The sequence below is a fragment of the Sinohyriopsis cumingii genome, chromosome 1, assembly GCF_028554795.1.
Source record: "Sinohyriopsis cumingii isolate HCF-2022 chromosome 1, ASM2855479v2, whole genome shotgun sequence".
Classification (NCBI taxonomy): Eukaryota; Metazoa; Mollusca; class Bivalvia; order Unionida; family Unionidae; genus Sinohyriopsis; species Sinohyriopsis cumingii.
The window spans coordinates 84,340,580-84,355,871 of NC_142961.1; the positions used below are offsets into that span (position 1 = coordinate 84,340,580).

A 15,292-nucleotide genomic window follows, 5' to 3' on the forward strand; every position below is an offset into this window, starting at 1 on the left:
TGCAAAATCGTATACGAAATTTTGAACTAATTTTTGTGTTATTGTTTCCGTTTGACGTGGTAATTAAATTGTTTAGATATGGCGGCGACTGACAGCATTAGAGTAATTGATGAAGAATATATCAAACGCATCCATAGTAGAAATCCCTCTGGGCATCTGCACAAAGGTTCGTCTTATACAGGTGATATTCATCCAAAATTACATGCGCCATGATGAATTATATCAATCTTAGGATTTTTATCAGATGTCCAGGCACAGAGTAGTTATTCATGGGTGTATGCCACTGATGACACATTTGTGTATCTACAAATTGTGATCTAGACACCTGTCTGCAGAATCTGTGACGTCTTGATAATTATGCATGCCATGATGTAGATTGTTTACCTATGATCACAAAGATCCATACATGGTCTCACTTTAAAAGGTAGGCAGTATTTGTCTTAACTTTGCCACCCCCATTTTATAGTAAAGTAATACAGGAGAAATAGGCGTTCAACACAGATTATTTCAGTAATGTCTGTCATATTTTATGAACTTGATTCTACATACCTTTAAATGGCAATTATTCACTTTATTTGGATAATCATATTTCCATATTTTTGAGAAGGTCTTTATTTACATGTCTGGAGTAGTACAAAGGCATTTATGATGTTTACTTTTGCATGCCACATGATATGGTCATATGATAGCCAAACCTCACAACATCAGTATATAATTGCAGTAGACCATTTTCCTGTGTATGTTGTCAGTATAATTTATATTTTGACTTTTGATGTCAAGAAAATAAAAGCTGTGATAATTGATCACATGACCATGCAAAGAAGAAAAATGGTGAAGTACAGTGTCCAGTTTGTAAACACTGTAAATTTGGTTCATGTATCAGCTTTTTAAGATCCAAATATAATAATAATATTGGACATAGTGCAATAATAATGAATTATTATGAGTCAGGATATTGTCATTTAAGTGAAAAAGGGTACTTTGTATTTTCATAGATTTCTGCAAGGATTTGTAAAAATAAATTCCACAATCATTTTTAGATCTCTTGATATGAAAATAAATTCCACAATCATTTTTAGTTCTCTTTAAATGTTTTTTGCCTGTTGTTCCTTGATGATATTTGTTGTGACGCTTAACAGGCTTTTAATCGTTTCTGGTCCAGACATTCCCTTTGCAGAGGTGTATGCATATGTATGGTAATATAATTGCTTCCAACATATAATATCTTAAAATCCACTTTACATGAAACACACTAAACAAGCTCTCTTACACTGACTAAAACTGATTTCCAAACATTGTTGAATTTTTAGTACTTTTTGCCATTGATTTTTTGCATCTGGAGAATGAACACATTTTGGCATGATATGACCAAAAAGAAACAAAAATGAGATTCTATTAAATATTCCTCTTAAAACATCTTGAAAACTATAGAACAATTAAACAAAGCAAAATTCAAAATGCGTGTGCAAGTTTTTCTGCCAAAACAAATTTTTGGGCCATTCTCTCCTTTTTATCTTACATATATTAGAGGCCTTCTAATTTTATTCAAAGACTGAGAAGCCATCGCCAACCACCTTTGATCCCTTTGTTACTTGTGGCACCTCACTAAACAATGCTGCATTTGGCCTTGCACTCCAAATTGAAACAATATGGTAATCAATTTAAAATTTGTTGTATACACATGTCAGGCAATATGTGACAACACTTAAATGGATGCTCAAAATGTATCCTGCCCCTGATTGTGACTGGTTTCTATAATGTGTGGATAGAATGTGCAAATATACCAAGGTGTTTTTTTCTTCTTCAAATTTAACTTTAAGGATAGAATTGTTGGTTTTCAAAAACAATAGATTTCAGCTATAAAACAGTATGTGTGGTAGAAAACTATTTTTGTCCTACTGCCAGTAGAATAACATGTATCAGAAACATATATAGCACAGAGAATAGCCATTTAGTTATCAAAAGATCTTGGTAGCATCAAGTGGCACTATGTCATTAAGCAAGAGCACTATCAGAGTAGCTATATTGCAAGTCTGCCACAAATTTTCAGATCTTATTGCATCTAGAATTTCATTTTGATTTTATTCTTGGATATATCATTGATATTGTACATGAAAATAAAAATGGTATCCTCTATAAAATTTTGTGAGAACAGTATTACAGTATATGAGTTTTGAATCCAAGGGGGTAGGTGGGATATCAATAGACAGTTTGGCTGGTAATATCTTTGTTGCCTATTTTTGTATGCATTTCTTCATTTTTTTTATTAAATTAAACTCAGTTTGGTATCATTTACAGACTTAGTAAAATTTCAGTTGGTTTAAGCTTTTAGAAAGCAAGTATACCAATATTTGAGATTTTCCTATAAAGACTAACACCTCTATTCTGATCTGACATTTTGGCACTATACATAAAAAATAAACAATTCATTCAACTCTTTAAAAACAAATCCTGACATTTTGTTTCTCATAAAGATTACTGGTACACCTGTCAACAGTGACAGTTCTCAACTGCTAGTTACTGTCCATAATTCAATTTACAATTTATCTTACATAATCTTTCATTGTTTTAAAAGGTTTTAAAATATATTTTTGTTGGGGTATTTTTAAAAGAAATTTTACTCCAACAGTAAAAAAAGTTCTCAGTAAAACAGAACTCTTAATTTATGGATATGGAATCATAAATTAATTAAGCCAGTCGTAGCAATTTCTAGAATTAATGTGCATAATGGTCTTCATTTATCAGTTAATTTGCTTCCAGAAATATAGTTATCACACATAGACAAGCAAAAGAAATGTTAGCACTTGCAACTCCAGAAGGAATTATTAGTATAAAGTGATTTAGAGGTTGGTGGAGTATTGATTCCAGAAGATAAAATGGTTTGGATGAACTAGTGTCCTATATTTCTGAACAAAACCAAAACCTAATAAGCACCAAAAATATTATTCCACAATTAAGAAGGAATATTTGGCTTTGATATTGGCTTTGCAGTATTTTGAAGTATATATTAGATGGCTCTTTTCTCTGGTTATTGTGATGACAAGCCCCTTACCGTGTATATTAGATGGCTGTTTTGTCTGATTATTGTGATTACAAACCCCTTACTGTGTATATTTGATCGCTCTTTTGTCTGATCATTGTGATGACGAGCCCCTTACTGGGTATATTTGATCACTCTTTTGTCTGATTATTGTGATGCAAGCCCCTTACTGTGTATATTAGATGGCTCTTTTGTCTGATCATTGTGATGACGAGCCCCTGACTGTGTATATTAGATGGCTCTTTTGACTGCTTATTGTGATGACAAGCCCCTTACTGGGTATATTAGATGGCTCTTTTGTCTGATCATTGTGATGACAAACCCCTTACTGGGTATATTAAATGCCTCTTTTGTCTGATCATTGTGATGACAAGCCCCTTACTGTGTTTATTACACAGCTCTTTTGTATGATGATTGTGATGAGAAGCCCCTTACTGTGTATATTAGATGGCTCTTTTGTCTGATCATTGTGATGACAAACCACTTACTGTGTTTATTAGACAGCTCTTTTGCCTGATGATTGTGATGACAAGCCCCTTACTGTGTATATTAGATGGCTCTTTTGTCTGATCATTGTGATGATGAGCCCCTTACTGTGTATATTAGAATGCTCTTTTGTCTGATCATTGTGATGACAAGCCCCTTACTGTGTACGTTACATTGCTCTTTTGTCTGATCATTGTGATGACAAGCCCCTTACTGTGTATATTAGATGGCTCATTTGTCTGATCATTGTGATGACAAGCCCCTTACAGTGTTTATTAAACATCTCTTTTGTCTGATTATTGTGATAACAAGCCCCTTACTGGGTATATTTGATTGCTCTATTGTCTGATTATTGTGATGACAAGCCCCTTATTGTGTATATTAGATGGCTCTTTTGTCTGATCATTGTGATGACAAGCCCCTTACTGGGTATATTTGATCGCTCTTTTGTCTGATCATTGTGATGACGAGCCCCCTACTGTGTATATTAGATGGTTCTTTTGTCTGATTATTGTGATGACAAGCCCCTTACTGTGTAGATTAGACAGCTCTTTTGCCTGATCATTGTGATAACAAGCCCCTTACTGTGTATATTAGATGGCTCTTTGTCTGATCATCATGATGACAAGCCCTTACTGTGTATATTAGATGGTTCTTTTGTCTGATCATCATGATGACGAGCCCTTATTGTGTATATTAGATGGTTATTTTGTCTGATTATCATGATGACGAGCCCTTATTGTGTATATTAGATGGCTCTTTTGTCTGATCATCGTGATGACGAGCCCTTATTGTGTATATTAGATGGCTCTTTTGTCAGATCATCGTGATGACGAGCTCCTATTGTGTATATTAGATGGTTCTTTTGTCTGATCATTGTGATGACGAGTCCTTACTGTGTATATTAGATGGTTCTTTTTCTGATCATCGTGATGACAAGCCCTTATTGTGTATTTTAGATGGCTCTTTTGTCTGATCATCATGATGACAAGCCCTTATTGTGTATATTAGATGGTTCTTTTGTCTGATCATCGTGATGACAAGCCCTTATTGTGTATATTAGATGGTTCTTTTGTCTGATCATCGTGATGACAAGCCCTTATTGTGTATATTAGATGGTTCTTTTGTCTGATCATCGTGATGACAAGCCCTTATTGTGTATATTAGATGGTTCTTTTGTCTGATCATCGTGATGACAAGCCCTTACTGTGTATATTAGATGGTTCTTTTGTCTGATCATCGTGATGACAAGTCCTTATTGTGTATATTGGATGGTTCTTTTGTCTGATCATCGTGATGACAAGCCCTTACTGTGTATATTAGATGGTTCTTTTGTCTGATCATCATGATGACAAGCCCTTACTGTGTATATTAGATGGTTCTTTTGTCTGATCATTGTGATGACAAGCCCTTATTGTGTATATTAGATGGCTCTTTTGTCTGATCATTGTGATTACAAGCCCCTTCCTGTGATTAATGACATGAAAAACAAAAATCACAGATTATTGAGATGGAATTTGTTTCTTCACAAATACAATGTTTACATTTGACACAGCAGATTAAATATTATATGATTGTGGATGCAATCTCATGCGTATAGAAGTACTATATTGCTTTATTTTGTGTATATTTTGTGTAACTAACCTGCATGCCATTCATAAGACATCTTCCTATGTAACTGTTGTTATTGTAGTATCCTATTAATATTTAACAGATGCGTAAGAGACAGCTTTATTGTATAACCTTTTTTTATGGCAGAAGTTGTTATATATATATATATCTGTATTGTGTTCTGAATGTTTGTCCATGGTTGTTGATTGTGCTTTAAGATGATAGTCATTGGTGAACAACATGTTTACATAGGAACTTGAGATGATGACTGTAAGTTATAAATAACTTTCTGACATAACTGTTTAGTTCCGAACATTCTAGAAGCAGACTTGTTTATGTAGCAAGAGTTCAAGGTAAGTCTTGTTTACAGTTTGACTAGGACTTTCCATAAGAAATCTTCACATTTTATTATTTTTTAGGTCAGGCGGAAATGTGTATTTATAGGGACTTGGTAAACAAATTATTCATTTCTGTTTGATATCTGTCTGTGGGAATCAGTGATCAGAGTTTGCAATTGTGTTCAGGTATAATTTGAGAGGAATTATTTATTGGAATTACTATGTGCCCATTAACTCTGAATTCTATATCTGTGGACTTGTGTTAGAAAATGTAGGATTATTTGGGACTTAATTCACAATACTGTGTTTCTTGAATTTTCACTTTGTAACTTAGAGAAATAAGTTGTTTCTTGGCTTTACTTAAATTGTTGATTTAACATTCTTTTAGTTAGTTAATTTAAATCAGTTCCATTGTATTGAGATGGAAATGTCATGCCATACTACAAATCTCTGCTATTTTGAAATTAAGCTTTATGTATCTTATGTACTTGCATATAAGTATAATCCAACTGCAAGCTGCATAGACCCAAATCTGCCATCACATGATTCAGTGGATAATGTAGGCCCTTGCAGTTTGTTAGTAGCCATCTGTATAACAAATGACATAGGCCTTTCTCTGCCAGTGCATGGCACAAGAGCAGTTTGTTGTCTCTGCATTGCGGTTGGATCTGTCTTATAATCGAATATGTAGGGTAAGCAGTCATGCTAGCGTTAATAAACTTTCAGAAATATACTATATATAGGTAATATATGTGGTATTTAACAATTTCAGTCACCATTGTATTATGAAAAGTCCACAGATTCATATGTGGTTAACTGGAAAAGGTATGAGCTTTTACCCTTTACACATTTGTTAGTTGACAAGAATCAAAAGCATTGATAATTGGATGGATTAAATAAATTTGTCAAGGCCTCTTTTAAATTCCTTGCATTATTGACCCATCCTTTCTTAAGCTGAACTGATACTGCCACATGATAAAGCAAACATTCTGTATTTTAATAAATGACATATGTCTAAAGGTGCATAGTTTGTATACCATATATAGTCACTTATAAGTCAAGTCCAACTACAAACTGCACAGACCCAGACCTGCCATTGCTTAATGTAGTGGCAGATCTGGGTGTGTGCATTTTGTTAGGGGTAATCAGTAGAACAAAAATACCCTGGTTTGCAGGTGCATTATGCTATTGCAGATAAGGATCTTTGTTCTTTGCAGTTTGAATCATCTTATAATCAAGTACTTACTGTAATGAAAACTTATTTCTTATTTTCCTTCCAAGAAGATAACAGCTAATTTGCTGTCATCAGTAATATAATTTGAAATATTACATTTTATTTTATTTTATTTCAGCTGCATTAAATTGGAAATTCACAAAAGTTTATTTGGATATTTACATATGATTCTTATCATAATCATCTTAACATTGGTGTAACTTAGAAATAATTTCCTATGGCTTTTATAACTCACTTGATATTACAGGAAAATTTCATGATAAATATTTGCATAATGCAATGCTGTATCATCATGTTTTAAATCACACCAACAACAACAGCAACAATATTAATGATTTTTTTGTACCATAACATCCATCAAAATTACTGTGAAAATGAATATTTAAAAAGTTCCTTACTTTCCGATACAGTGTGAAAGAACATTTGAAATAAAATAAAATAATACAGTTCAAAAGAACAAATGAAATCAAAAAATAAATTAATACAGTGCTAAAGAACAAAAGAAATCAAATACAATAATAAATTAATACAGTAACAAAGAACAAAGGAAATCAAATAAAATAGTCAGTGGAGCAAATGAAAGATAGAAGTAACTGGAATATGATTATGCTGGTAAAGGAGAGTTTTGCTAAAAAGGCACCTCAAGACTATTTTTGTTATGTTTTATTTTGATTTTGAAAGAAAAGAAATAATGTAATCTACGACTCATCTAAGATCCCTGTCTTTATTTGTAAACAATGAAATTTAAATCAATCAATAAAACTATTTTGTAATGGAATGAGAGACATTTATCCACAAAAAGTTTAATTGCAATTAAAAAATTGTATTGGTTTAGTCCACAAAACATAAAGCAGGTGATTCATTTTCTTTATTTCATGGACCTGTTTTTCTGGTGGAACCACCTATGGACTCAAGGGAAGTAACTTAGATCCATTTTCCCATTATCCAGATGACCATTCATGTGAACATATTATATAGTGCATAAAAGAAATAATATGACCTGCTCATTAAGTGAGCTTTAATTGATGAATATTAAGGAATAACCATTCACTTAGTTAATATAACAAAAAAGTCCCCTTTAATATGGTCATTTAATTCCATTAAATGATGAAAAGTAATACAGAATCATTTATGCTGACTAATACTGGTAAGGTTTTTGCAGAACACTCCAGCCAGTATGAAGCACTGCCTACTACCATGTTATTTTGGCACACAGATAACTTGTAACTAAATAAGAAATTTCTATTCATAAAGGGCTTGAGCCTAAAATAAATAATGCATTCATTTATGCTGTACAAAACCATTACAAATGGTAAATTACAACTTAATGATTCTTAAGACAGTTAGGTGCTGAACACATACTTTAACTACTAATATACCATCCTAACACATACTATAATAACATTCCATACTAACATCAATGTTGTAATTATTAACATACCATACTAACCAATACTATAATTACTGACATACCATACTAACACATACTATAGTAACATTCCATTCTAACATACTAATGACAATGTTGTAATTGCTAACATACCATACTAACCCATTCTATAATTACTGACATACCATACTACACATACTATAATTCCATTCCATACTAACATACTAATGACAGTTTGTAATTACTAACATACCATACTAACCCATACTATAATTACTGACATATCATCCTAACACATACTTTAATAACATTCCATACCAACATACTAACGACAATGTTGTAATTCAGCTAACATACCATACTAACCCATATTACAATTACTGACTTACCATACTAATACATACTAATAATAACATTCCATACTAACACAATCTGTAATTACTAACATACCATACCAACACATACTATAATTACTAACATACAATACTAACACATTACTATAATTACTAACATGCCATACTAACACATACTATAAATACAAACTTACTATATTAACACATACTATAATTACTCACATATGGTACTAATGTTCTATACTTACTAACATACCATATTAAAACATACTATAAATACTAAAATACCATACTAACACATAACATAATTACTAAATACTGTGTTAACACATACTGTACTAACTAATATACCATACTGGGGCCCAGAGTGGCCGAGTGGTCTAAAGCGCTCTTCGTTATGGATCACTTCCATCTCACCTCTGTCTGCGTTGGTTCGAGTCTCGGATTCAGCCAATGTGGGTATGTGAGAAAGCTTGCCAGTAGCTTCTCATGGGTCGGTGGTTCTTTCTGGGGTTTTCCCGGGTTCTTCCTCCACCATTAATACTGGCCGCCATGTATAGCCTATCATGTGCTGAAAAATGGCGTTAAACCCTAAAACAACAACAATATACCATACTAACACATGCTACACTTATAACAAAATTGCTTCAATTTATTCTGAATGTTATCAGTAGAAGATTCTGTGAGGTTATTATCTTGTTTTACAGGTCATGGAATTGTAGCTGCAACAGCATCAATACCCAGTAAATATCAAACTATTGTCACAGATAATTCAGACAGAAAGGGATTTCTTGCACAGTCGAAGAGATTTCAACTAGATGACAATGTTGTAAGTGTAGAATCATGTCATACATGTTCAGGTATTGATTATTAATTACTCCATGTCAAGGCATGCAATATATTAATTTCAGAAAGTATTACAGCCATTTTGATTAAAATGTACTCAAAATCCATAAAAGGAATTACATTTGATTGACCCAAGTGACAAACTGGGGGGGGGGGGTTGAATTAAGTTACACACTCCCATACCAGTGGTGATTGACTGAAGTGACACACTAACACTGGTGATGATTGACTTAAGTGACACACTTACATACCAGTGCAGAACTAAATGTTTGTTTCATGGTGTAGATGGGGCAATTGGGATTTTTCTTAAGGTAGATTCATTTCACTAAGGTGTCATTTACTCACCTGTGCATAATCAGTCCTGTTAAAGGTGTATCTTATGTGCTAGCCAACAAAGTTTGTGTACCGACATGCATATTTAGAAGACCATATGATGCCATCTACATTCCATTTAGAAATTTCAAAAAGTACTTTGTGTCTTGATTCTAAATGTAATTAAATCAATTGTATCTATATTGTGACATTTTTGCAATAACTCTAATCATGCATGTAGTTTTCAGTACACAGTTAAGAGAGGCAACTGGCATCAACTTAGACTTATCCAATTTACAGGCTAGCATAGAAATTCAAAATAAATCTATGTTAATCTTTAAGTTTTTTTCAAACTTAAAACTAAAATCTTTAAAAATTCTTCCTGTACCTCAGTTTGCAGATTGTTCCAATATGCATGAAATAGCCAAGAGAAAAGTCTGGTATGCAGTACTTTCATGTGAAATTACAACCTCTTCAAATGGTCTATTGTCAAAAATGCATGCAAGCTTGATATGGAAAGAAGTGTCTTTTTACTTCTGACTTTGAAAAATTCAGTATCCCTTATGTTAATGACCTGTCAGATGTGATTGCCACAATAAGGTAGAAAAAATACCTGCAATGCATTCAAATTTTGAAAGCACTTAGTGTTATTTTAGGGGGATGTTTTGCATGGTAAAATGGGAGTTCCTCAAACAGGTTGATAAGAATTTCCAGGAATTCAAGATAAGACCATTTCATCCTTTTAGCTATCAAGTGTTGAGACAGTCTCTGATATTCCTCAGCAATAACAAAACTTTCAAATTAGCTGCTATGATGCATGTAGTGAATGTCATTTTGGTACCTTTTTCATTTGGACAAAGTAGACACCATCATAAGTATTTTGGTAAAAACGCAATGTTGTAATGACCATTCATTCAGGAGAAGTAATGACGAAAACATTTTTAAGATGGTCATTGTGGTAACCTTACTGGATATACAACTGGCACTTATGACCAGCCATTACATATTTTAATTTATATCGTGTGATTCACTTTTGTCTGTCAATGAGGGTAGAGATTTTGCTTACCTGACTTTTGTCATGATTCTAAGAAATAAACAAGATGTTTACTAAAACTTAAATTCTAGTTTTTACCTTCTTTATCGGTTTGATGGAATTTTTCTGTTAGAAATATACAGTTTTATAGGACCTTCTTTAGCATCATAGGTCATGTGTCAGTTTGTATATAAAGAGATTAGGTAAACAACAGTTCATTTCTGTTTAATATCAGTCTTGAGGAATTTATGATCTGAGTTTGTAGGTTTGTTCAGATATAATTGGAGGGGAATTATTTATTTAAACTATTCAATAGAATTAAAAAGTGCTTATTGACTCTTTGGATTAAAATACTACTTTGGGATTATTGGGGACTTATTCAGAACCCTTCTGGATTACATTCTTGTGATTCATCAAGACATTCAAGGCTAATTGAATTCATTCAGAACATTCTTTTCTTTTGGACTTTATGTATAACATTTAGGATTATTTAGGATTTAATTCACAATACATATACTGAAAATGTCATTTGAATTCTCACTTTTGTATTCTAGGGAAATAGTTATTTGTTGATTTTGCTTAATTTTTTTAAATGGTTTTGCTTCTTTTCTGTTGCATATTTTGAGACGATAGAGTCGTAACACCAGTCAATTAGGTAATAAAAGAAGGCTATTGGTAAAAATTCAATTTTGTTGTGACCATCCATTTGGGAGGAGTTAAGATAACAATATTTTCCAAAATGATTTCCATTCAGGAGTAGGAAGAACAAGAATTTCAAGATGGCTGCTGTGGTTTCAACATTGAACATGAAATCAGTACCAGTGTCATTTAAGACCATCTAGACATCTTATGAGGTCTTTTAGCGAAAACCTCATGTTGATACAACCATCCATTCATGAAGAGTAAGAAGTACAAGATTTTCAAGATGGCTGCTTCATGGCAGCTACATTTAATGTCAGATGGACACAATTTTCATTTAAGACTAACTGGATCTCATTAGTCTTCTTGTGAAAACCCTACATTAATATGAATTTCTGTTCTGGTAGAGTTGTGATAACAGGGTGTAGGAGAAGTATGAATAAGAAGATTTTCAAGATGGATGTCATGTTGGCAATATTGAATGTCCAATCAGTATGATTTTCATTTTAGACCAACTAGACATGATAAGACATCTTTTAGTGAAAACCATCTACATATTGTTCATCCTTCAAGTTTGAAGATCACCATGACATTGCTAACTGGTTTGGTTTCTGTTAGTACATGAGTGGCTGATCAAGCCAATTTGCACTATGAACTATCTTTTGCACACTGCACAGGAGACGTCACGTGAGTTTGCTTGAAAAATATAGGGGACACTCAATTCACTCCATGTTATGTTATGGCATAAATCAACAGTAATTTTCACATAGGATACTTGTAAAATAATGAAGTTCTTGGGCAAATTATACCTCAAAGTTTTCAAGTATTGATACTGTATGCTTACTTATTAACATGAGCACATAGTGGCAAAGATGGCATAAAAGCCAGCACTGTTGCACAGACTGAATGTTATTTCCTCATTATAAATGGCATTATAATGAAAGTGCATAAATCAAATTGGCTTGTCATGAGTATCACCTGTAGAGGACATGCTCCAGTTTTGAAATTTCTGCTGCTTTTGCTTCTGCACTGCCTCTATTTCTTCTCAGCTCAAAGTCTGTAGTTCCAGTAAATGAGACATCACCAAATCAAGTGATCCTGTCTGAGATCTTCCCAAGATTCAGGGTCAGTTTTGAATTGTTTCAATTTATGACATAAGGAAATCTTGAAAGTATTTCTTCTCAACACCTTGAGATTGCTTTACCTCCATCTTGCCAAAGAAGATCTTCTACTGTAGTTACTCTTCTGATTTCCCAGTGATGTATCCTGCCCATCTCATCTTTGATTTCATCAACAGAGTGTGGATCCATGGAATACCAGCCCATATGAGAACAGTAACCCATATGAAGATGGTTCAGCTTCTCAAGTAGCCCCTTTGAATATGATTCAGCTTTTTGGCAAGGTATCTGTACACTATCCAGGTTTCACAATACTCATAGTCAGCAACACTGCTTTTGTAAATCCTTATTTTTGTTTGCAGCCTGATACCTCTGTGCTCCTACATATTTGCAGATACGACACTTTAGCAATTCTGGCATTGGTTTCATCATCAATGTGTACTGCAAGTGATACTGTGCTACCAAGATAGGCTCTGTGTAAGACTTTACTGGTGCAGATAGTGCATCACCTTTGTCTTTTTTATACTAATTGTGAGACCAAAAAATTGTCAAAAGTTGAAGAAAAGTTGTCCATACTGGGTTGCATGTCAGACTCAGATTTGGCATTCAAGAAACATTTGTCAGCAAATAGGAGATCCTGAATAGTCATTTCTTATAACTTCATCTTCTCCTGTAGTTACCTTAGATTAAAGAGCTTGTTTATCAGTCTGGTATCTAGTGTTGACTCCATTGTCATAGTTACATAAGGCATCAGCTAATAGGGCATAGAACATCATACAGAAGAGGGTTGGGGCCAACATAGTGCCCTGCTTCACTCCGTTAGTGACTGGGAATGATTCAAATTACCGGTACTCATCATCATCCACGACAAAAGTGAGATTGTCATCATGCAATTGCTCAACCATCATGATGAATTTCCTTGTGCAAATAAATTTTGCTATGATCTTCCAAAATCCTCCACAGCTGACTATGTCGGATTCTTTTATCAGTTTGATACATATCATGTACAAGTTGCAGTTCTCCTAGAGTTGATCAGCTGAAAACACCATGTCTGTGGTCCTTTGTTCCTTTGTCCATTTTGAAGCCACACTGACTCTATGACAAGAGCCCTTGATTGATATGATGTACAAGATGATTCAGCAGAATTCTGGCAAGTATTTTTCTGGCTATTGTCAGCAAGGAAATACCCTGATGGTTTCACAGGATTGTCTGCTGTCTTTCCATTGGTACAAATGGATGTTGGATGCTTCCTTGTCCTCCTGGGGTATAGTTGCCTGATTTCACATTGACTGGAAGATCATTAAGTTTTTGTGCCATGCGCAAGCCTCTGGCTTTGTATATTTCTGCTGTTAAAGCATTTGTTCTTTGTACTGTGCCATTTGACAGCAAATCAATTGTTTTCTCAGTTTCAGTCAGCATTGGGGGATCAGCAAGTGTTATTTTGATTTCCCCACCAAGGAGCAATCAATCACTTGCCTCCTTGCTGACAGATTAATGTTAATTGAGGGTGTTGTTGAAGTATTCTGGCCATCTTTGAAGTATCTTTTCTTTGTGAGTAAGCATCATGAAGCTGTCAACACTTAGTATTAAAGGTATTCCTAATAATTGAGGCCTATAGATTGTCTTAAGAGGGTCATAGAATTTCTTCATGTCATTCCTATCATTGTAGTACTGAATCTCATCTGCTTTATTGCTCAGCCATGCATCTTGCAATTCTCTGAGTTTGTAGTGGACAGCAATCTTGACATTTTCAGAGCCTGCCTTTCTCCAATGATAAGGTGGTGTCTTCTAAGCAGACCTTCTGTAGTCAAGGTTTCGTATTTGGAATATATGGCAGCATCATGCAAAGTACATCAGCATACAGACCAGAGATCTTGATGTTTACATGAGGTGGGATGAAGGATTTTTGAGTACACAGAGTATCTGAAGGATGCCAGTTTTCCACAACATTCTCAGTTTATTTTGATTGTATCCAGTTGGCTGCACAGTTCTTTGACTAAAGCTTGTTTAACATTCTCCTCTTTCAATTTGGCAACATTACAGTTTTGGGGTTCTGTTTTGCCTTGTTGTCATCTGCTAGGCTGAATCCAGATATTGAGCTTGGAGATTATGAGCCTGTGGTCAGTTAAGCATTCTTCACCTCTCGTGGTCATTGTCACAACCTTCTTGTCTCTTCTCCTGATGATGACATAATCAATACAATGCCAGTGTTTGGTGGACAGGTGTACACAAGATGTCCTCTTGTTGTTTGGCAGGTGGAAGAATGTGTTGGTGATTAGGAAGTCCTGTTCAGTGCATTTCCTCAGCAGTAGTCCATTATTGGTACATTTGCCAATGCCGTTTTTGCCAATGACACCTCGCCATGCCTGGTGATCTGCACCAACTCAAGCACTGAAGTCACCAAGAATGATGAGCTTGTCTGCCTTTGGTACTTCTGCAATAAGAGACACCAGATCTTCTTCATAAAATTTCTCCTAGATCTCATCTTAGCTGATCATGGTGTTGGTGATAGTTGCATATCTTTTTCTGAATAATATGGTCTCATTTGCATTAGTCTGTCATTCACATGCTCTGGAAAGTTTGTGAGAATGCTATCTGGCTATGATTTGATGGTAAACCAAACACCAGCTTCATGTCACTCTTCTCATGTCCAGAAAAAGGTGTAGCCAGCTCCTACTTTCATGATTGTCCTTACTCATCAAGGTGAGTTTCACTCAGGGCTGCTATTTCTATGTTGAATCTGGCCAGTTATCTACAAACTGGAGCTATTCTTCTCTCTGAGCTGTATACTGATGCACTCTCAAGGCATTGATAGTGAGTTGCATCACCTTTGTCTTCTTGTTATGTTTTCTACAGCTAAGGTGGCATTCATTAAGCTTGGCTTGATGACCA

At 34.3% G+C, this 15,292-nt stretch overlaps 1 protein-coding gene across 1 annotated transcript in view; it reads left to right on the forward strand.

The window, feature by feature from the left end:
• The first annotated feature begins 78 nt into the window (after positions 1–78).
• The window catches only part of LOC149807261 (O(6)-methylguanine-induced apoptosis 2-like), a 37,664-nt gene continuing 22,450 nt past the window's right edge, over positions 79–15,292 (forward strand). The window contains exons 1-2 of the mRNA XM_089964156.1: positions 79–166; positions 9,160–9,281. Coding sequence (XP_089820282.1) covers positions 79–166; positions 9,160–9,281 — 210 coding nt within the window. The remainder of the gene's footprint in view (positions 167–9,159; positions 9,282–15,292) is intronic.